The following is a 21293-nucleotide window of genomic DNA, read 5'->3' as shown; positions in this document are numbered from 1 at the left end:
GATCCACTGTTCTTCACACTGCTCACCAAGACAACATAGCATAAGCCTTTGATTAAAAAAGACATCTAACTTTACAGGAAGGCACAATGTAGATGGCAGTGTTCTTTCTGGAACATGGTGAGCCGTTTTAGGTGGGCTCTTACTCAGAGAAGACAGACATTTCCAACATGGCTTCCTCCTCAATGGCAGTCAGCCTCTTGTCATGGAGGACGAGTCTAAGAATGTCTGTCATGGTCTTATACACCTCAATACCCTCCTCTGAGCTCTTCTCCAACTGCAGAGGGACAAACAGCAAATTCAGAATCAATAACAGACAATTTACCTCATGTATACTATCATACCATTTATATATAACTATTTGACGAGAAAGACATGTATTTTACTGTGTGTGTGCTTGTTTCCTTCACCTGTGTGAAAGCCTTGATGGTGCGGTCCAGAAAAGCAGCCTCCACCTCCTCAGGGATGAGGAGGATCTGAGCCATACAGTCTAGGATGCACAGTAGGGACAGTTTGGGGCCCTGGAGGGATGTCAAACAGCCCAAAGAGAATCGTTACAATTGTTGTCAGACAAATGACATTATTATCCTTCTTCTAAGGCACTTACAAACACGAGATGACATGAATAAACTGTAACACAGGTTCACGTTGGGCTCGATAGCCAGAGTAAGAGGCAGCTTTGGGCCACAGAGGGTGCTGACCTGGTCCAGGGTGTCCAGGACAGTCTGAGGGTTTAAGTTGTTTGTATCCAGACTCTGGACAGCTGTGGTGGAGATGACTGGCTCTCTGAGCTGTTCTAGCCACGCCCACATCAGCCCTGTGAGAACAAAGGGGTCTCGCTCCATGTACAGCCTCTCCCATGCCCCTTGTAGGTTCAACTCTCCCTGCACACACACACCCCAATACAGCAGTACTTTGTATAAATCAAGTAGGACTTAGAGGAGAACTCCCGTCTCCTTGTTGCTTGTTACATTCCCTTTCCTCAATTTTGTAAATGGATGTCAGATGTGTGCCACATGATGACAAATACATGTATGGATGATTTTGTGACAACAATTGTATTACCTTCCAGACAGAGACCCTGTATTTGTGCTTGGTCTCTCCCTCCTTCTCTAGGTCCACAGCCAGGGCCTGGGCCACCAGTAGCCTCCTAGTCTCTAGAGACAGCTCTGTCTGGATGGTAATGAAGGGCACCTCGGACTTCTCCTCTTCCTCATTTTTGCCTTGAGGCTCCTCGACCTGGTTTGTCAACTCCTTTCTCTGCTCTGTTTTCCACCTGGTTAAAAAGTTTCCACTCTTGGATGTATTTAGTGGGTCACCCATGGACTCACTTTGTTGTACATCTTTCCGCTTTATCCTCATTACGAGTGAATAATCTTCTTGAGTCATGATATTCTTCTTTTCCCAGAGGGACCCAGCAGAGCTAAAGCTGGTGGTGGACTGGACACGAGTTCTGGTCTTAGCTCCGGGCGGGTTTCCTTCAGAAGCGCTGCACGCCTCAGGCAAGTTCTTATGGGAGACAGAGGTCTGAGGGTTGGCCAGCAGGTTGAGTTCAGAGCCCAGGCGCCGCAGATCCGTATCACTGTAGCTCAGAGTCTTGCGGTGGTAAAAGATCGGTGGCTCCTTGGCATGTCTAGGCAGGGTGGGAGCGCCTGGTAGACGGGGAACATCCCCCCCAACATCCCCCCCAAAGTCATAGTCCAGGTCATGAATGTTCCTCTCCATCTCAGCAGTGATGTCAGGGACCTCCAGGATGTCTTCTTCGATGACCTGCCGGTTCTCAGCGATGTCCAGCAGCAGCCTGCAAACCAGCTCAATGATCTTGGGCAGGTATCTGAGCTCACGGCGCTCATAGCCATGCAGCATGTGTCTCTGACGGGTCAGGTACTGGGACAAGCTGACCGGCTCAGTCAGGGGCTTAGCACAGGAGAACACACTCATGAGGGGGACCAGGAACTTGGCAAACTCCCTCACACACTGGAGCTGGCCCCGGGTCTGAATAGAGTTGGGACGCTTGGCACGCACATAGATGATGGCCTGGTCAGCTGACATTCTGGTAGCGTAGACCAGGAAACATGCTATTAACACACCTAGGGGACAATGAAAAGCGACACTATCACTAATGTATGCATTACTGTTTTCTGATTTGTTATCAAGTGTTTATAAAGGGACCGAAATCTCATCCAAGTTTTCCTCTACCTGTTCTCCCCAGACCAGCGTGACAGTGGATGGCCATCTTGCCCTCCTGCACTGCGAAGGCCATGACCTTCACCATGTCCAGGATTGTCGTCAGCGATGTCACTCCATAGTCATGCCAGCCAAAGTTGTAGAAATATACTGAAAAGCAAGAGTGGTTCAGGAATCTATGCCGTATGTGTTATTCTGCATCTTATAAGCATTTTGTCCCCACAGATTTAGTCATTGAGTCATTAGTCAGATGAAACTAAACAAGCTTGTGCAGATGTTGTTCTCTGTTACCCTTTCTTGTAACCTGCGATTCAAATCAACATTAATGTTCCCGCTCAGTATGCCCTCTAGTGGATGAAAGGTGTTACTCGTACTGCCTTTCTCCATGAAGATTTCGGGCCGATAGCTGAACCCACTCTCAGGCTCCAGAGGGTTTCCACAGCTGGCGTGCTCACCAGGCCTCTGCAGGTTTATGACTGTTTTGACTCCACACCTGGACACATGTACACATACAGATCTCATTTTACAGATACAGTACCCCATAGATATAGTACCTTCATGATGTTCTCTGTTGGAATATTACTATACCTTCTAAACTGGTGGATGATCTCGTACTTTTCAATGGTTTTGGTGGAGGGTCTGGCCATGGCAAGTATGTTATCAGTGATCCTAAAATGAAAGAAATACATTTAAATATAATATAAATTATATAAATATAAAACAGTCTGCTAGAACTGAAAAGGATTGAGCAGTCATAGTCTTACCATGAGGAATAGATTCCTTTGATGGCCTGCTTGTCCTCACTCCAGTAAGAAGGGTCATCATACTTGCAGGCCTGGCCCCCGCACCAGTAGGTGCACTGCATGTGCCCAGGGATGACATAACGTATTGTCTCCCCCACCACAGTGTACTTGGCCCTGGGTCTCCTGACTACAACCCGGGTGGTTAGGGAGGACAGATCATTCAATCCAATATATGGATAAATCACTTACAATGTCACTTGTTTCTCCCCAAATGTACTCTTATGTGAGCCTATTACGTTGCACCATGCAGCTTAACTCAGGTGTTTAACAGAGTTGGTGCCACTAACAGATATTTAAGCTTAATCTGGCACTTCTCACCAGATTTAACAGAGTTACAGTATAAATAGAAACCTTACCCTCTGTCCTAAATTACAAGTGTCGGCAATATAATATATCCTTACTTAAAGCTGTGTTCATTTAACACCAGACGTATTAATTTTACTTGTTGGGTATTTATAGAGGTGCACTCTCATGAGCCAGACTTATATAAACACATTTGCGATGAAGTACATTGATAAATGCCATTACATAAACGTCATCAATGATCATAAACGTGTGCATGTAAAGCATCCACAGAACATAGCCATGAACAATATCTACAGTACTGAGAGCAATGCAACCTCCCAACTCATGTTCTAATTCTTACAAAAATCCATGAAGGGGCAGACGACTCCACTTCCTGTCTGCTGGTGGAGTGTAGTATGATGGCTCACTCAGGGTTACATCCACTGTCATGACAGGGTCTTAAAACAGACAGACAAGTCAGTGTTAAACTGGAGAATGCCTGTTGGCATTGTGTAAGACAACCATTATTTCTCTAAATTTAACATCAGACTCAGTCAAAGATTATTGTAACACTTGCAGAAACCATAATCCACTCCTCATAATCCATTTTAGTGTTGAGTTCTGCTGTAGGCAGTGACTGCCTTACTCATCCCAACATGTGATATGGAATCCGTATCGATCTGTGAGATATATTTACAGGTAAGGAATCCAGTAGTTTCAATGTGAAATGTATTTACCTGTGATGGCAAACTTGTAGAACTAGTAAGATCAGCATCTTCAGACCAAAAAAAAAAAAAGACTCCAGCAGCCATCACCAATCTTTTCTGCAGTCCTCTTTTTCTCTGTCAGGCTTAGCAGACAAGCCCCCACTATGGCCTCACTTGATTTAATCGACTTCAGATTATCTCTGGTGGCTGGGGTGGGGCAGCCACATCATCTACTGTATCATCTACACTCCTTGGACTTTCAGCTCTCTCAATGGTTTGAGGCCTTTTTCCTCTCCATGGAGGGGGTCTAGAGGGATCCCTTAGAGGTGTAAGTAGCTTGGTCTGATGCACGGAGCTATGTTAGCAAGCCTCCAGGTGTGTTCTATATGGACACTGTAGCTCAGGGGGTGAAGTAGGAGGGTTATTTCTGACTCCTCCCAGATTAAAGTACTAATCTTATTACCACGTAAATACTCACGAGGGGGGGGGGGGGGGGGAGGGCCCCAACATTAGCAGCAAAAACATTGAATTGAACTCCTGAGACTCTTCTGAGAGAATATTTCTCGCCTTCAATACTGACTGGATCATGTAAAGATAAAATGTAATTAGATGGTAATTCACCACTGTTTCAATCACAGGATAAAATAAATTACATCAACCAAGACCCTTGGTACAATAGCTATGAATGTTACATTGTATAGGTCAATGAAAAGGCTGACAGCAGTCAATAAAGGTACAAAGTATCCAGAGACACAGGGGTACAATCTATCCTCAGGAAGAAGGGGGCAGGTACAACAGGGGTATAGCTACATTTTCCAGTTTGGACCGGACTGGTTTGACCTAGAGCTCGTGACAGCTCATTATGGCCATTATGTTCATAATGTATGTTTAGAATGTTCAACAATCCTGTAACATCTAAAAACTACCCCCAACTGTGAAAGGTGACTGGTTAACTGTCTTCTTAATACACAAGGCCTGATTAAAACAGCTTTGTGTTGTGGTGTGAGTCCTTGAATCATAGCTTGTTGTTTGCAGTTGTTACTTTAGGAATACAGTAGGACATTAAACCTCTTTTTTAATGTGTAGCAAGGCGTAATGGAACTGATTGTTTCCAATATGTATATTAAATATGTATAAATGCTGAGTTGTTTCCAATGTGTTAATTATCTATTCCTCAAAGATTCTCTGTTGTTTATTAGCAGTAAATACATTCAGAGAAATGATTGCGCTTTTGTTAATTTACATTTAGTATTACAAGTTCATTTAACTTGTGGTTGTGTCTGATACCTGGTCAAGCCTGACATACTTCTCTACTCTACTCGAGACAGTCATTTGAAGATAAGGCACTTTTTTTAATTGCAAGAGTGCATCTTCAGGTGTCTTACAGTCTAGATTTCCCAGTGCTTTCCGGTCCAACAGAGATCTGTGTAACAAGATTACCTGGAGAGAGTGAGATCAGAGTGGGACATCTGCCCTGCCAAAAAGAGGCCAGGGACAAGAACTATGAGGTACCACACCTTTCAGTGGAATTACATGATCACCGTAATACCTGACCATACTCTAAACTGTGTTAAGATCCAATGTCAATTTTTTAGATATTTCTGTTCACAGCCACAGTATTGTAAAAGAACATTCATTGTAGTTTGTTCAAGATATATGTTAGCTGTCAGCCCAAGTAACCCACTCTGTTCAATAACTAAATTGGATCGAAGGCTAACAGATCCTTCTTTGACATTATAATCCCCTTGACAGTGTTGCTTGCAGAGCACAGTTGGCCAAATACCTCCCCCCCATGCCCTCCTATGGTAACACAGCCAATAAAAGGAAACATGGACATACAATTACAGTTTCATTAAATATAATTCATTTCACATGATCAATGTAATTTCTCCTTACAAGTGACATGATAAAATATGTATATTAATTAATAGTGACATTTAAGTGATTTTAAAGTTAGGGTTATTATGAATTAAATATAGGTAGAAAAGCAAAGAAAACATAAGGAACGGTTCCTTTAACAAAAATGACAGTACCAATTTTAACAGCATAAAGATTAAGAAAATTGAATCGCAGTAAGTGTTTCTTTCAGTGAACATTTGCTCCACTGAAGGTGAGGCAATATAACTGACAAGAAAACAACCAAAAATAATAAAAGTTGATAACACAGAATATCTTATCCCTCAAAGTACAGTTCTATATAGTGTCTGGCCATAGAAGCACCAGTGCCTGCTGGCTGAGACCTGAGATTCCCCACCAGTGCATCCTGGAGGGGGGGATCAGTGCTGGACCTTGTCCTATCCTATCCTCACCCCATCTATCCACGTGACACATATAGGCCTCTCTGGTCCACTCCGGGTCACTCAGCTCACACGCCAAAAATCCCTTACTTCCTTTTTTTCTTCTGAGTACCTTCCGAAGTGAGATAGGAGAGAGAGAGGGTAAAGTCTGGTTAATCAAACTCTCTAAATGACAAAACTTTTTTAAACTCCATTGTTTAACTTCCCACTTAGCATTATCTCCCCAAATCAAACACATGGAGGTTGTATTGACAGTGACCCACATTGACAATGACCCACTGATCCAAGGTAAAGGGGGAAAACATTAGAGAACCCAATACAGGAAATATCAGAGATGCAAACATGTTGTATTTTACCATGTTTAAGAGCAGTCCCTCCAGTGCTGCCCCATATCTTGCGGTTCAAATACTCCCCCAGTAGGTAGAGGGGAGCCATAGAGAGGCATGCAACCCCCAGGAACAGGAACAGGCCCACTGGGCTGAGCTGAGCCATAATGGGATACACCCAGATCCCTGCCACGTGGTGCACCCACAGCACCCTGAGGAAGAGAGAGCACAGGGAAAGACACGTCATTCAAAAAGAAATACATGCACAAGGCCAGCTGTGGTTATACTGTCAAAATGTTCTAATGTGGGTTTATATAAGACAATCTCACCAGGCCAGATACAGAGCAGCAAAGAGAGCCAGGCCTAGTATTCCTTTGAACCGGCTGGGGTATTTGTGATGTTGGATATACATCTGTACCATTACCAAGGGCACGATAACAGTGTGCTGTAACCACAACCAAGACAAGACAGAGAACATAGGAGAATGTAAGAAGTAAGCAAATGATATATCACTAAATCACTAGAAACATTTTACAATATTTGTATAAGCAAATGATATCACTGGAATAATACATAACTATTTTTAGCAAGCTTGTACATTGCAAACTCACTTGAAATATTTTACTATATTTGTGAAGGGAGTGATAGAAGTGATGTATATATTTAGATCATTTATTGTTGGTCTGTGATTAAAGAAAGAACTTAGGCAACTGTGGGAAAGCTAGTCTAACCCAGTTTTATGTGGCACTTTTAACCAATTCTGGACCGTTTTTAAAACTAATAATATTACAGCACTAATAATAATACAGCACATAAACCAATTAAAGATTGTGTATAACACACACACACAAGGACTTGACTACAACGATTCAACTTTCTTTGAATTACTTTCTTGTGACTTTTTTAGAAGCATACATGTGTTGTTAAAATAAGCATGAATGCAGTCTTTTCTTTTACTGAAGCCATTAGGATGTTCAAATCTAAAGTTCACACACTGTGCAACACTTACCATGGCATGGTTAAGCCAGACAGGAATTATGTCATCAAGGTATTTGGGATATACCAGGTCTCTATCATATGTATAGAGTGACCAGAAAGATACAAACACAAACTGTTGAAAGAAAAAACAGTTAGGGTCAAACTAGCTACTGAGGTTGACTCATAAGAGTTAATATCAACAGTGAATAGGGATGAAGAGTAATTGTTTAAACAGAGAAGAAAACTTACTGTCCCAATAGGAAAAGCTAAAACAGTGTATATGATGTCCCGTAATTTTACTAAGAGGACTGCAAGACCTCCATTCAAACTTCTCGCTGGCAGTATCAGGTGAAACAGGTCAATCAAGACACATAGCCCGAAGAATATCGTCTGCATCACCTGTGTCGTGGCAAAACGTGAAACAAGACATTATAGACGTGTTGCAATGACCCCTGGGACAACATTTCGATAATAATTACGCTGTATTCAATGACTAGCAAGTTTAGCATTCATACAAGTTACATCGGGACAACATTTATAGCAAGTTGTTTACAGTGAGCTGCCTGCTATCCCAAAGCTAGCTAACCATGCTATCTCTGCTAACGCGGGTTATATTGTACATCTTACCAGATTAAGAAATGTCAGATATTTCCACCGTCCACCGTATGATTTTGCACCGGGGTGTCTCCCTGTGATCTTTAATGAACAATTTGCAGATAGGGTAAATACATACCAAGACAATATTACTGAATGAATGAGCAGATACATTCTCCATGACATAGTTGGAGCCATTTTGGCGTAACGTAGCGGACTGTGAACCGACAGAATACGTGAAGGATTAGACGAAGCCAAACTAAAGAGAGAATAGACGACCTCTGGCGGAAATTTAGGAGTACCATCACGCCACTGGTCTACGTTCTACTAGTTTAAGCGATAGATGGCAGCAGAAACACACGACGATCAACAATTTCTGTTCGTGTGAAAATCAGAGCAGAAGAACTTCCGTGCTCCACATAGGCAAACGCACAGTGCATGATGGGATACGAGTTTTAGCAGTAGACCTCTTTTTCTAGTTGTGTGTGCTGTACTACTACATTTCCCATCAACCATTGTGATTATCTTCAACTTTCCCAGCTGACCGATCTGACAGCTAACGAGTGGTCCTCCAATCGTTCAAACAAGCAGCCGGCGAGAGGCGAAGGAAAACTGGAACGCAATCATGGAGCAGATTTAAGAGATAGCTGCCTCTCCTACCGGAGGAAATCAAAGAACCATAGATACATGTATGACAAAAAGCGTAAGATCTAAAGCGGCAACGAGAAACAAAAGAGTAACCATGCAGTTTAAATACAGAAGAATTTAATCATTAAGCGTTCCTTCAAGGTTGGATCCTAGAAGTCATCTTGCATCACCGTCGGCCGAGATTGAACCATCGTTATCCGCCGGTAAAAATGTCTGTGGAGGAACAGCGTTATTCTGAAGCGATGCTGGTTATTGAGGCAGGGCCGGAGTGGCTGCGAGGCGAGATCGAGCGTCTTTCCCGGGAGCTGAGTGAGACCACCCATGAGAAGATCCAGGCGGCGGAGTACGGGCTCGCGGTGCTGGAGGAAAAGCAGCAGCTCAAGCAGCAGTATGACGACCTGGAGATCGAGCACGAGACCGTGCGGCAGGAGCTCGACCAGCTCAAAGAGGTAGGATACAGCCTTCATTCCTATCTTATTCAAATTACAGAAATAACTGAATCAAATATTAGTTTAAATTCTATACTGAACCTCCAAATGTAAACGTAATGTTTCACTTACAGTTTTATGTTTTCCTATCCAGTGGGGGACAAGAAGGCAAATAGCAAAAATCAATTACTGCGAAGTGTTTAGAATTGGTCTAGTTATAAACTTTTGATAATTATATAATGTTCAATTTGCATGTGAACATTTCTTAATTATTTGGGTCATGCACGATCATGTTCTGCCTGTATTCTGTCTGCCAGTATCCCAATAAGTAACCTATAAATACACAATCTGACCAAATATGCATGTTCATGTTTTACAAGTGGTAAAAGGCCTTTCTAAATGAGCAAACCTAAATAGGAATAACAAGTCTATTAATAAGAGGTGTGTATGGGTTTTTGAATTTTGAATTCTCCCGCCTGAAAATAAAACAGGATGAGTAGGCCTACAGATGCCAAACGGGTTACGACAGTTCAGGAATTGGGGGAATGCTGACAGTTTGCTAGGGCAAAGAGAAGCATAAAGGATGTGTCTGTATCCCATCTGATTTTCCTTCCTCTTTTCACTTGAGTCAGAGGTCTCGCCTGTATGGCAGAAGTTCTGCCTTGTGATTCTGATTACCAGAGAGAGAGAGAGAGTGAGAGAGAGGGTTAGTGAATCACCTAACTAAGCAAGCCCCGCAGCTGCTGAGTAGCTCGCACATCTCAGGGCCTAGAGGGAGAAAAGGGGGATGTCCTCTCTTCTCTCTGGCAAATAACATTGTTGGTAATGTGAGTCACTTCCTCCTATGTGGAACCCATCTCAGAGATTCTGGTACTTTTCAGCTCCTCCCACAAGGGTAAGGGTAGAGAGATAAAGGGGGAATAGGGCTGCTCAAACAACTGGAGAACATGACTTCATAGACCCCCGCCCCTGCTCGTTCTCTCTATTTTGTGCACAGTCTCAGGGGATTCTTAGCAGTTGGTTGCTGTTTTCTCATGCATTCCTTTGGCAAGGAGTCCGAGGCCGATCTCAACAGGGACCAAACTCTGAATAGAAGAAACAGACTAGACATGGACAAAAACAGTCCAATACCTTCAAAGAAAGATAGAATTGCACACTCAATTTGTTGACACAATTTGTGTTTGAAGAAGAATAGGCCTAGTTGAGACCTCCCTCACACCTGACTTCTCAGATTATTCTGGTGAACTGGTCACACATACCTTACTCAGTCAACTATGTTCACCTATTTATATGTTCTAGTTATCTATGGTGTTCATTCTCTTAAACATAATCTCAGGAACAGGGGTTCATGTATTTAGCTGTATGGAACCTATCCATTCTTGTTGCCAGACTGGGCTCTGGAATAGCCTTGGAAAGATGAATGAAGTGGCATTGATCTTGATTGTCTGTTGTTCATCCAGACGTAAGCTCTTATTGTTAATCGCCTAAAGGTTTCATCATTCGCCTAGTCTTATACAGGACCAGGTAGGGGCTGGTCGGCCTGCTCCCCTATAAAGGCACACATGAGGGACCTATTACATGCATGATCATGGCCATCAGATCCTTGCATGTGACACAATGCCATAGATGTTGTAATAGCCCGCCTAGTCTACCTCACCTTCAACTGCAATGATTGGTGCAGTCAACCTTGATACAAGTCTGATTAATGTTTAGTCTGTGTAGCCAGGTGCTGCATAGAATACCTCTTTTAGTTCATTTCCCCCCTGGGGATCAATAAACTGCTATTCTACAATTTTCCATTTGAGTATTGGCAACAACTGCCCATCTGTGTAGCCTGTCGGCTTCAATTGGATTCTGGAGGGTAGTGATGGAGGTTAGTTGTGTTCAGAAATCGACCTCATCCCAGATGCATTATCGTTTCTGATAGGACATCAGCCTAAAGACAACGGCTGTAGCCTGGGACTTGAGATGTCACTTGTGCATTTTATGAACACACTTACTTTTCTTTGGAGACAGCAGATGGTTCAGCTGCCCAATACAAACACTTTGGGAGAGTTTTTTGTGGATGTTGGACAGAGCGAGAGACAGAGAGTATTGAGTTGGGTAAATGTGTAATGTTCTTTGTCCTTGGCAATGGGAGTCATGGTTGTACCTGGCTACTATTTACCCTGGTGACTGTGATAGGTTGTCCTTTGTCTTTGGCTGTCCTCTTGGAGGACTTAAACAGACTGGAACAAAAGAGCAGGCAGATTTACTGAGCAGTCTCAACACTGGATCCTCTCCAGACTCCAAACATCCATACACAATACACAAACACAGCACTGAGGGAAGAACCCAAGTAGTTAGTGTGCATATTGGCTGAGTTTTAAAACCCCAGATGTTACTCTTTTGTCTCAATCCAGCAAGTAAAAGCAGGTCAGAAATCCTCGCTGGCAGTGAGCAAACTCCTGCTGCTGTTTGAACGTGTTAAAGTCTGACCTGAGGGGAAGGAGAGGCCACAGACACACACACACACACTCGCAATACTTGGGAATCAGGAAGATGGAGGAATTCAGCTCTCTTGTGTTGCCTAGTAACGGCACAGCTCTTTGCGTTAATTCAAAAGCTGGTGTGCTGCCTGCTCAGCAGGTGCTGCTGCATGAGTGTGAGTGACTGCAAAGGCTGCTAGCCCATTAAGGCTAAGCAGTAGGCCTAGCTTGGCTGACATGTACTGCATAATGGTGTATGAAGTAATTAGATCCCACAAGTCTGTAGTATTGACATGTAGGTATATTGTAGTTGTTACATTGTCCTCATGTCGGTCCACAGCCCAGATCATCTTCTGTTTAGCTTCCTTCTCTCAACTAGTGACGTGTTGCGTGTTATGTTGGCAACATGTATCAAATGCTGCTCTGCTAAGTGCTAGTCAACCTTTAGATTGTCAGTCTGACATACTCATCAGGCTGTACATGCCTACCACTAGTATGCTGTCATTCCCTGGGTCTGTCACGGTATCTCAGCAATCCCTAGCTCTCCATAGAGGACAAGGTCTTGACCTACATGTTTGCCTGGGCATTGACTCCTATCATTTATAGCTGTGGCATGTGGCACCCTCTAGCCCCTTCAGCCCCCCTTCTCAGCCCACTCACTGGCCCAACATGAGAGGGGAAGTATTTACCTCTCCCTTCGTACCCCTTAGAGTAAGGATATGGTAGTCTGGACTTGCCGTTCGGCTGGATTAGCCTGTCCATCTGTTGGCCTGTTCTGTTACAGTACAGGCCACCTCCAAGGCCCTTTGTACAGCAGAGTGTTACTTTTAGCATGTCTTGCCAGCTACAAGACATGCTAAGAGCATTGAGCACTGGTCAGCTGTTTTTTTCATTTTCTTCTTGTTGTATCATAGGATACCTGTAGTGATGTTAGCTTTCATGTTTAACGAAAGAGCCATTAGGAAAAGAACATGCTACTTCTCTTCCTGGTATGGTTCCGTAGTGGAATTTGCTCTGTCACTATATCCATCAACTGTCAGCGTATTCGGAAGTTACTGGGAAGCAGGCTACACAGGCCTCTGTGGTTAATATACTTAAAGTTAAACCACTCACCGGTGACATCATGCCCCACACCTCCAACTGTTCATGCAGCCAGACTGGATGGCTCTGCTGGATACAGCATATGTCACCAGTGGGCCACATAAGATAGGAGACACCACTGTAGGGAAGAGAAACATCGTTTTTGTTGTTGTTTCAGGCCAATGTCCAGAATAGTGGGTATGTCATAACGAGGTGTCCCATCTCTCCCGACAAAGATAACAGGCCAATTGAGTATGTCTTAACCCTCTCACTGTCCACTTCTCTCTAGCTCCCTGTGCTATGCTGAATCTTCCTTTAGGTAACACACACACACACACACACACACACTGTTGCTATGACAAAGACCTGGTGTTCTTTGGGTCCTTGTGGTATTGTGGGTTGTGTCAGAAAACACAGTAAAGGCATTCAGTCATGCCCTGTCCCTCTTTCTCTCTCTGTCTCTCACTCCCTCTCTCTTGTGGTTGTTGCAGCAGCAGCTGTGTATGGCACTGTGGAATTCTCCCGGACAATCGGGACCATAACCAGTGTTAAGCTCAGTAAAACCTAAGCGCTCTGTGCTCGGCTAGCTGGCATTTGTGCTACCGAGAGCAGTGGGGTTAACAGGTCTTGGGTGTCACAGAGGAAGGGAGGGTTAAACGCTCACAGAACACATAATATGACAAAAGAAGAGATTGAGAGAGGCGTCCCATTGTGGATACATTTGAAAGGATTGGTCACTTTTGTCCCTTTTTAAAATAGCAGATCACTCTAGAACAAATGACAATGTTCTTCAACAAAGATATCTGGTGTGACTTTAAGCCCTCCACTTTGTGCATGGTGTCAAATACCTATGATCCTCATGGGATGCCGGTTAAAAATAGGAGGAGAATGTCTCACCCTGTTCCCTTGTAATGGAAGATATTTTAGATTGTTTGGAGTCACTGAGTGCAATCAGTAGACCTCAGCCAACAGTTTTTAAAAGGTGCTTCTGTAAATTGTACTTCCCCGGGCTCTCTTGGTTGGGGGTTTCTGAACAAGCCCTGTCATCAGTGGCAGTTCTTGCTTAACGCCCGCTCTGCAATTAAGGGGTAATCTTTTCTAAATGGCACTAAATAAAGTCCCAAATCCCCTCCCTTATGGGCCTAAGAGGATGAATCCCAGCCGCTGTGCATAGGGCTTACGGAGGTCTGGGAGCCGGGCCAGCCCCAGAGTCCAGCCACTCCCAGCCTGTCCTGGGACAGGCAGCCCTGTCTGGCTGTGTGCTGCTGCCCTGGCCTCTACTCCGGCCTGCTTGCCTACTGCACAGGGTGTTTACAAGGCCTCTTCCACAGCTAACAGTAGGTATCGTGATAGACAGATGTATGAAATAACACTCCCCTTCAGTGGGAAGATTAAAATCTGCCCCTCTGAGGAACATTTGCGAGAGATTCTATTTCTAATCTCCGTCTTCCTCAGTCAATCACCCTGCGTGCATGTCAAGAGTAGACCCAAATATGCAGCTGTGACCATGATGGAGAAAATATGGGAAAAGAAAATGTGCATATAGACTTAGATAGATAGATAGATAGACATAGAGATTAAAGATGCATGAAACTCAGTCAACATTTGAGGTGAAGTAAAGGGCAAAGTGGAGTGTTTGTATATTAGAGCTCAGAACATGGCTTGAGTAGGAGTAGCAGACGCTTGGCTTGTTTCTGTTTGGAGAGAGTGGACCTGCCCAGGTTCCCTCTCTAGCAGTCAGACAGCTGGGCCTGGTCACCTGGCCCTGGTCACCTGGCCCAGCTGGGTAGGTTAGGATGAATGCAGCCCTTTATCATTCAAAAAAATATCTTCTAATCCTATTGGTTCTGTAACCTGATGATACAGACAAGGCCCCTCCCCCAGGGGAGGAGGAGGAGATACAAGTACTAGTAGATATCACATTGAGTGGAGAGGAAGGCATCAGCTTTGGAGTATGTCTTACTCTACTCAGTGTGTGTTGCTTTAAATACCTTCACTTCAGTTGAAAGTGAAGTGACTGTGGGGCTTAAACTATGTAAGCTACAAACCCATCCAGATTACTTTGCACCATGGTGACGTGGTTGTCAGGGTTTGAGTTGTTTGTTTCCTGCTTGAGCCAAGAGATTTGGCCACAAATCTGTGCTCAGCTTTTAAACTGCCCAGGTGTTGCCCAATTTCTGGACCCCTCTGCTCGGAACATACACACTTATCTGGGTTGAATCAACAGAAGAGCTGACCATTACAGCCAATGGACACTATTGTCTTGAACTTACATGATTATTTATGCAGGTTTGGGGTCCATTTGGTGCACTGACTAAACCAATTTACCTCAGCTGCCTTGTAAACCCCCAAAATATCTTAATAACTTATCTTTGACGTTTGGCCAACAAACCTAGTTCTTGGCTTATACCCAATCAACTCTGTTAATTAATCAAGTAGCCTAAATACATTGAGTGTGGTGGTAACGCTAGTCTAGAGTAATCATTATTCCACCTGTGTAATCTACTTAGTGGGAGACTATGGACAGACCTGGCTATCCTCCCGTCTAAAAGCAGAGCATGAGGTCATGAGTGAAAGGTCCTCTACTGCACGTCATGGTTCAGACAGCAGAGCGTCAGGAAGACATTCTCCCTCCTGCAACCTTCACCTCCTCAAATCCCCCTTAAAAAAGACATTTGAGACATTTTGTCAATAGCAAAAAGTGACATTTTTCTTTTAAACAAGAATAATCATCCTTTTCTAAATACTTACTAAAAACATTCTCCTGTTTTCTCCCCGGGCTTCTATCTTGTACCCATTGTTGAAATGATGAAGGGTGCGTGGGTGATGCACAGCATAGCCCTGCCTACATGGGTGTACACTACTGTATGATCATGACGACATCTTGAATACTATCACAACAATGCCCACATGTCTTTGGGAGGGTGTTTAGGTAACCTAAGTCAGCAGGTCATGTAGAGGCAGGAGGATTTTGCGATACATTATCTGGTGTATAGTATATAAGTGGATCTGATGAATACAACTACAATGTACGTAGTTGTGTGTGTGTGTTTACGTTTGTGTAGCTTAGTCTTTGTTAGTTTTACCTTTATTGTTCCACGAACCAAGCAGTAGATTTCCTCTTATCAGATTCCCCTCTAACCTCTCCCTTAGTTTATGATCTCTGATTCCAGGCTACCTACTGTAAGCTTTAAGTGAATGTAATCCTTAAGCAACCAGATAATATCCCTTTACTCCTCCCACTCTCCACCACTGATGATTCTTTACTTGTAGCAACTACTACCAGGATACCATTTAAGTCTACACCAGAGAAACTCTCTGCTCTGCATGTGTGAACCAAACAGTACCAGGACAAAGAGCCCATGGGCTCCCTCTCCCATGGCCCCCATGCCACTGTCTCCCTCTGCTCCGTCTCCTTCCCTCTATTGAATTGGAGCCTTGACTCCTGGTCTTGTTTCCTGTTTACCTCAGCAGAGCTGGGGGTATTAATAGCAGCCGGAAACAGCTGAAATCTGTCTGTATGGACCAGACCAGATGTCATCAGGGGGCTAGGAAGAAGGGACAAGACATCACATCGTTTATCAGGATCATTGTCTTCACCTTTGTGCCATGAACACTCCAGAAAGATGTTTTGATGGGTGGAATGTATTGGTTTCCTCCAGTGGGTTGTGTACACAGAGGCTTGATATACTGCACTTCCTGACGCCCACAGTCTGAAATAGACATAGGAAGAGGCATTACATCTCTTACATGCGAGGTGAGCAGGCTAGCCCCTGCTATCAGCATGCTTTATAATCTAATCTAACTAACACGCACTTTCTTAGGGCTCCTCCCTGTGAAGCAGGCCTCAAGGCACAGAAGGGTGGAATTGCCCCTGAGGGGCTAAGCGGGACTCCCCCATGGCAGGAGGGAGTGTGCCCAAAAACAAAAGAGGGGCTGGAGATGGGGGAAGGGGCAGCCGGTCGTCCACGCTCATTAACATAATACTAAGTAGAATCAACTTGTTTGTGGGGACAGATGGTACCCCCCCCCCCCACCCCCGACCTCAACCCAGTCCACACACACACACCATGGGCGTGACTAGCCCCACCCCTATCTTGGGCAGAGGGGCTCAGACAGGGGAAGCAGATCATATTGGGATGAGGTGTCAGACTTGATAATTAAAGACTCTTATTCTCTCCTCCATGCATCCCCCTTTTTTCCCTCCCTCCCTCTCTCCCTCCCTCTCTCCCTCCCTCCCTCCCTCCCTCCCTCCCTCCCTCCCTCCCTCCCTCCCTCCCTCCCTCCCTCCCTCCCTCCCTCCCTCGTCAATCCATGTCTCACCCAACCATTCATCTGCCATATACCCAGAAGCTATTGCTTCACACTGTCAAATACAAATACTTTACATTTTAATTGCTTGAGACCAGAAAAACACATGGGACTCACATCAATTTGGAAACGTATTCAACCATCATGTCAATCGTATTGGCAAGTTAAAGTCCAAGGGAACATATTGTAGAAGGTAGCCCTAGGCCTAGCCAATTAGTTTCACAGATAGCTTCATTGGTGTGGTGGGAGAGCTTGTATGTACATGTAAGGGAGGAGGGGAAGATGGGTGTAATCAGTCCATACTCAGATTCTGACACTTCCCTGTAGTCATTTCAGCCACTTCCCCTCATGGTGATTATGACCTGCTTGAGCTGGCTTCTTCACTCCTCAAGTGTGCTTCGTGTGGGCGTTCCCCTCCTGTGCTCCACCAGAGCTGCTCCAGCATCACTCCCTGGCTCCCTCCAGCCGCAGGGATCCTTTCACACTATCCACTCCTCCTCCCCCTGCTCCATCCGCACCTTCTATTCTGCCTTTCCCGGAGGCCTCCAGTGAATGTAGGCTAGTGGGTCTGGGGTGTCCCCCCTCAGTCTCCCCAAGCCTCCTCACTGGCCAGGCAGGCAGGCGGAGGCTGGGGGTGAGCAGGTCCTGGTTTTGGAGCAGAGCAGAGGGGACCACCAGGCTGCAGCCCTCTGGCACTGTAGGAGAAGCTAGGAGAGGACGGAGTGAAAAGGGGGGGGGGCTGGTGAGGGAGAGAGAGGGGTAGTGCCACTGAAGGTGGAGTATGGGTGGATACAGAGATGTCAACAAGGGAATAGGGGTCTGAGGGGGGTGGAGGAAAGAGGAGGAACAGGGTTGGAGTGGGAAGGGGGTTTAATTGGATATATGCCAGTCTCTCTGGGGTCCTTGAGAACTGGAACTGGAAGTGTGTGTGTGTCTGTGGGGGGGGGGGCGATGGCAGGGTTTCCTGTGGGAACCAGCCTGCTCTCTTTTAGGTGAGAGGAGAATAGAGGGGAGAAAAGCCCCAGGACGGTCCCACAATTGTTTAAAGAGTTTAGAGTTGAAAGAGTCTGGATTGAATCATTTGAATCATTACATCATTTAGACTCAAAGACAGGTTTATGGTAACATGGTTCTGTTTGAAAATCACTAAAGTTAATGAAGTAAAGAAAGTATCAAACTTAAGACTTTAATTGTGTTGGGATTAGAAGGATACTAATAGTCCTACTATTGCCAGTGGAAAGGTGGTCATTAGTCTGTAAGGATAGGAGGGGGTTGCCCCAAGATATGCACATGAAGGAGGGTAGGGAGAGGAGTGCAGGGAATGGTAGAGGAAGAGAGGAGGGAAAGGTAGGAGAAGGGGAATGAGAGGACAGGGTGACGAATGAGGAATGGAGGGATTGGGATACGGAATGAGAGCTGGGGGATAGGAAACCACAGGAAGGAGGCAAATCTAGATTCTCAGTCTTCCATCCCCTTCTCACGCACACTGATTGATTCGACATGTTTCGATTCTGAGGTGTCCTCCAGATGATGGAGCAGAATCTATTAAGGTCTCACAGTATTAATCAAATAAGTTAGAGTCAAGGGTTCATTGACATCTGGAGTATGAACTCAATGTGTGTTTGAGGGCCATTCAGGCTTTGAAAAGTATCAGACACAGGTTTCCCCTCCTCTATCACAAACCCTGACCCTATCTACAGGATGTAGAGGAAACTCCATTGATTAAGGTTCTATATACCTCCCCCTTCCCTGACCTTGGCTATAGTAAGGAAATGTAATCATGTGTTTGTGTGTGTGGTGTGTGATCCTCAAGTCCAGCTGCTCCTCTCCTCCACTCTAACAGGAAGTGGTTCATCTGGTAGGAAATCCTGGGGGACCAGGGCCAACCGAGGCTGAGACAAAGACTGGAGCGCTGGGGGAAAACCTTCCGCAACCAAAGACGTGTTTCTCTAGCGCTAGGACTCGGTTCGAACACAGCCATCTGCGTCAGTACCGCCCCTTCATCACCCCCCACCTTGCCCTTCCACCCCCCCCCCCCCCCCCCCCCCCCCCCCCGTTTGGCCCTACCTCCTCTGCCACCCGGAGCTCTATCACTGTAATTAGTATGGTAACCATAACAACCGGCGTTCCCCTTGGGTGGGGGGTTTGGGACGAGCGATAATATGCCCGGACAGACACACAGACAAATCTCCCTGCGTTTGGAGGAGGTGGAAAGAGATAAGCACATCTTTGCATTGCAAATCACAGAGGTCCTAAAGCCCCAAGCCTGGATGGGAGTGATATGAGCCATGATAACAACCCGGGCTCTGATAATGATGCCTTAGTGCTTGGTCTACAGTACAGATATGGAATATATGTTCTCCCTTGAGAGAGGGGCTTTCCACTACTGTGGAGAATATTTATCAGACAAACAATTGACTGCATTAAATAAACACTCATTTAAATATAGCTGGTATCTTACTGTACCTAGTCAGTAAGCTTATTCTAGGTTTGGAAACTTTTTTCAAATATTTCCTTTTTAGACTGACAAATGAGAAATTTGGTCCACCTTATGTCTTGCAAAATAGTGGTAAAACTGACTTTTCTCAAGGGAGAAAATTAGAACAGGTGTTTTGGATTATTATGGTTCACAGTGCCTTTCCCAACAAAAAGCCTCTACAAAAGCATGCTATTTCAGGTAAACTAGTAACATGGTTTGCATACAAAGTGATATTGTTTTGTCTCTAGTATAAAAATGGCCGTCTGATTAACCAAACATTCCATTCTATCCATTGTAGCTGTCTTAAAACTACTGATCCAAGCCCCCCCTTGGAGACCCCTGTTTGTTTAGAGGACAGGGAATAGAAACTGACAGCCGGCCTTGTTAGTTTAGGGCCCTGGCAGAGCAGCTAAGGACTGCTTTTAACCAACCTGTAAGAACACACACAGAGCCTGGGGTGCCCATGATCCACTCAGGCAGGGTCTGTCAGCTGGAATAGTAGTGCTGAGTTCAGGGTTCCTCGCTGCAGGTGTTTCACCATTCACACACAGCATAATAGAATCCCAAACATGCCCCAGAATCGAGCACTGCAGTATGTAGCCAACTCAATAAAAGATGAGTGGGGCTGGTTCATCCTCACCAAGTTTCTTTGATGAAAGTAGTGATTAATCCAAACGGAATCTTGCAGCATTGATTTTCAGGAGGCTAATTGCACTGATGTCTTCTGTGGTCAAGGGCAGACTTGCCAGTCAGGCATGTAAAAGGGCCTCGTGAGCCTGATTAGGATGGGGAGCTCCAGTGTGCTTCTCCTCTCCTCCAGGCTGGTGAGAGGTGTGCTCCAGCCTGGGCAGCTGACTTGTAGTTTGGGGGGAGTGGTGAGGCATCCTAGGCTGGGTTCCTCTTGGTCCTCTGGCTGTTCGGTCTCACTCTCAGAAAAAGGAAACAGACAGGCAGCACAACACTCCACATTATTTTCCAATTGTGTGTTTCCCAGTGTGTGTGTGTGTGTGTGTGTGTGTTGCAAGCAGCTTTCTGTTCCCCAGAGCACAGCTGAAAGCTCTGAACAGCCTCTCTCCGGGAGCAGGGCAAGCCCTAACATGGAGCACCAGGTGCTGCCGTATATGGCTGGCTGCAGGGCATGCAGGGAGAATGGGACTGAAGACGATGACATTGGTGTGTGTGCTGCCCCTGCATGTCTGTGTGGATGTTAGCCCACTGGGTGTACTCTGGATGTTAGCCCACTGGGTGTACTCTGGATGTTAGCCCACTGGGTGTACTCTGGATGTTAGCCCACTGGGTGTACTCTGGATGTTAGCCCACTGGGTGTACTCTGGATGTTAGCCCACTGGGTGTACTCTGGATGTTAGCCCACTGGGTGTACTCTGGATGTTAGCCCACTGGCTGTACTCTGGATGTTAGCCCACTGGCTGTACTCTGGATGTTAGCCCACTGGCTGTACTCTGGATGTTAGCCCACTGGGTGTACTCTGGATGTTAGCCCACTGGCTGTACTCTGGATGTTAGCCCACTGGCTGTACTCTGGATGTTAGCCCACTGGGTGTACTCTGGATGTTAGCCCACTGGGTGTACTCTGGATGTTAGCCCACTGGGTGTACTCTGGATGTTAGCCCACTGGCTGTACTCTGGATGTTAGCCCACTGGCTGTACTCTGGATGTTAGCCCACTGGGTGTACTCTGGATGTTAG

The 21293-nt window shown here is 45.3% G+C and overlaps 3 protein-coding genes across 4 annotated transcripts in view; 1 reads left to right on the top strand and 2 right to left on the bottom strand.

Annotated features, from left to right (window-relative positions):
* Window positions 1-71: 71 nt before the first annotated feature.
* On the bottom strand, window positions 72-3727 carry ptpdc1b (protein tyrosine phosphatase domain containing 1b). The gene is made up of 9 exons (XM_047040076.1): window positions 3634-3727; window positions 2949-3114; window positions 2773-2853; window positions 2559-2677; window positions 2197-2334; window positions 1063-2087; window positions 699-881; window positions 408-518; window positions 72-274 (listed from the first exon to the last, which is right to left on the bottom strand). Exons 1-9 carry the CDS (start codon window positions 3641-3643, stop codon window positions 140-142), a joined length of 1968 nt encoding a protein of 655 aa, XP_046896032.1. The 5' UTR covers window positions 3644-3727; the 3' UTR covers window positions 72-139.
* A 2093-nt stretch (window positions 3728-5820) lies between these two features.
* adtrp1 (androgen dependent TFPI regulating protein 1) lies at window positions 5821-8498 on the bottom strand. Its single transcript, XM_047040983.1, has 6 exons — window positions 8208-8498; window positions 7830-7979; window positions 7612-7713; window positions 6932-7047; window positions 6633-6814; window positions 5821-6388 (listed from the first exon to the last, which is right to left on the bottom strand). Exons 1-6 carry the CDS (start codon window positions 8370-8372, stop codon window positions 6363-6365), a joined length of 741 nt encoding a protein of 246 aa, XP_046896939.1. The 5' UTR covers window positions 8373-8498; the 3' UTR covers window positions 5821-6362.
* A 242-nt stretch (window positions 8499-8740) lies between these two features.
* The window catches only part of LOC124481156 (protein bicaudal D homolog 2-like), a 44421-nt gene continuing 31868 nt past the window's right edge, over window positions 8741-21293 (top strand). Inside the window, exon 1 of one of the 2 annotated variants that reach the window (XM_047040981.1) lies at window positions 8741-9271. In XM_047040981.1, the coding sequence (XP_046896937.1) occupies window positions 9032-9271 (240 nt within the window). In that variant the 5' untranslated portion in view covers window positions 8741-9031. The remainder of the gene's footprint in view (window positions 9272-21293) is intronic. The other variant, XM_047040982.1, reaches the window with a different exon arrangement.

This window comes from Hypomesus transpacificus, chromosome 18 (genome assembly GCF_021917145.1).
Source record: "Hypomesus transpacificus isolate Combined female chromosome 18, fHypTra1, whole genome shotgun sequence".
Lineage (NCBI taxonomy): Eukaryota > Metazoa > Chordata > Actinopteri > Osmeriformes > Osmeridae > Hypomesus > Hypomesus transpacificus.
Note: the sequence above shows the minus strand (reverse complement) of the source record. Positions and strands in the feature narration are given on the sequence as shown.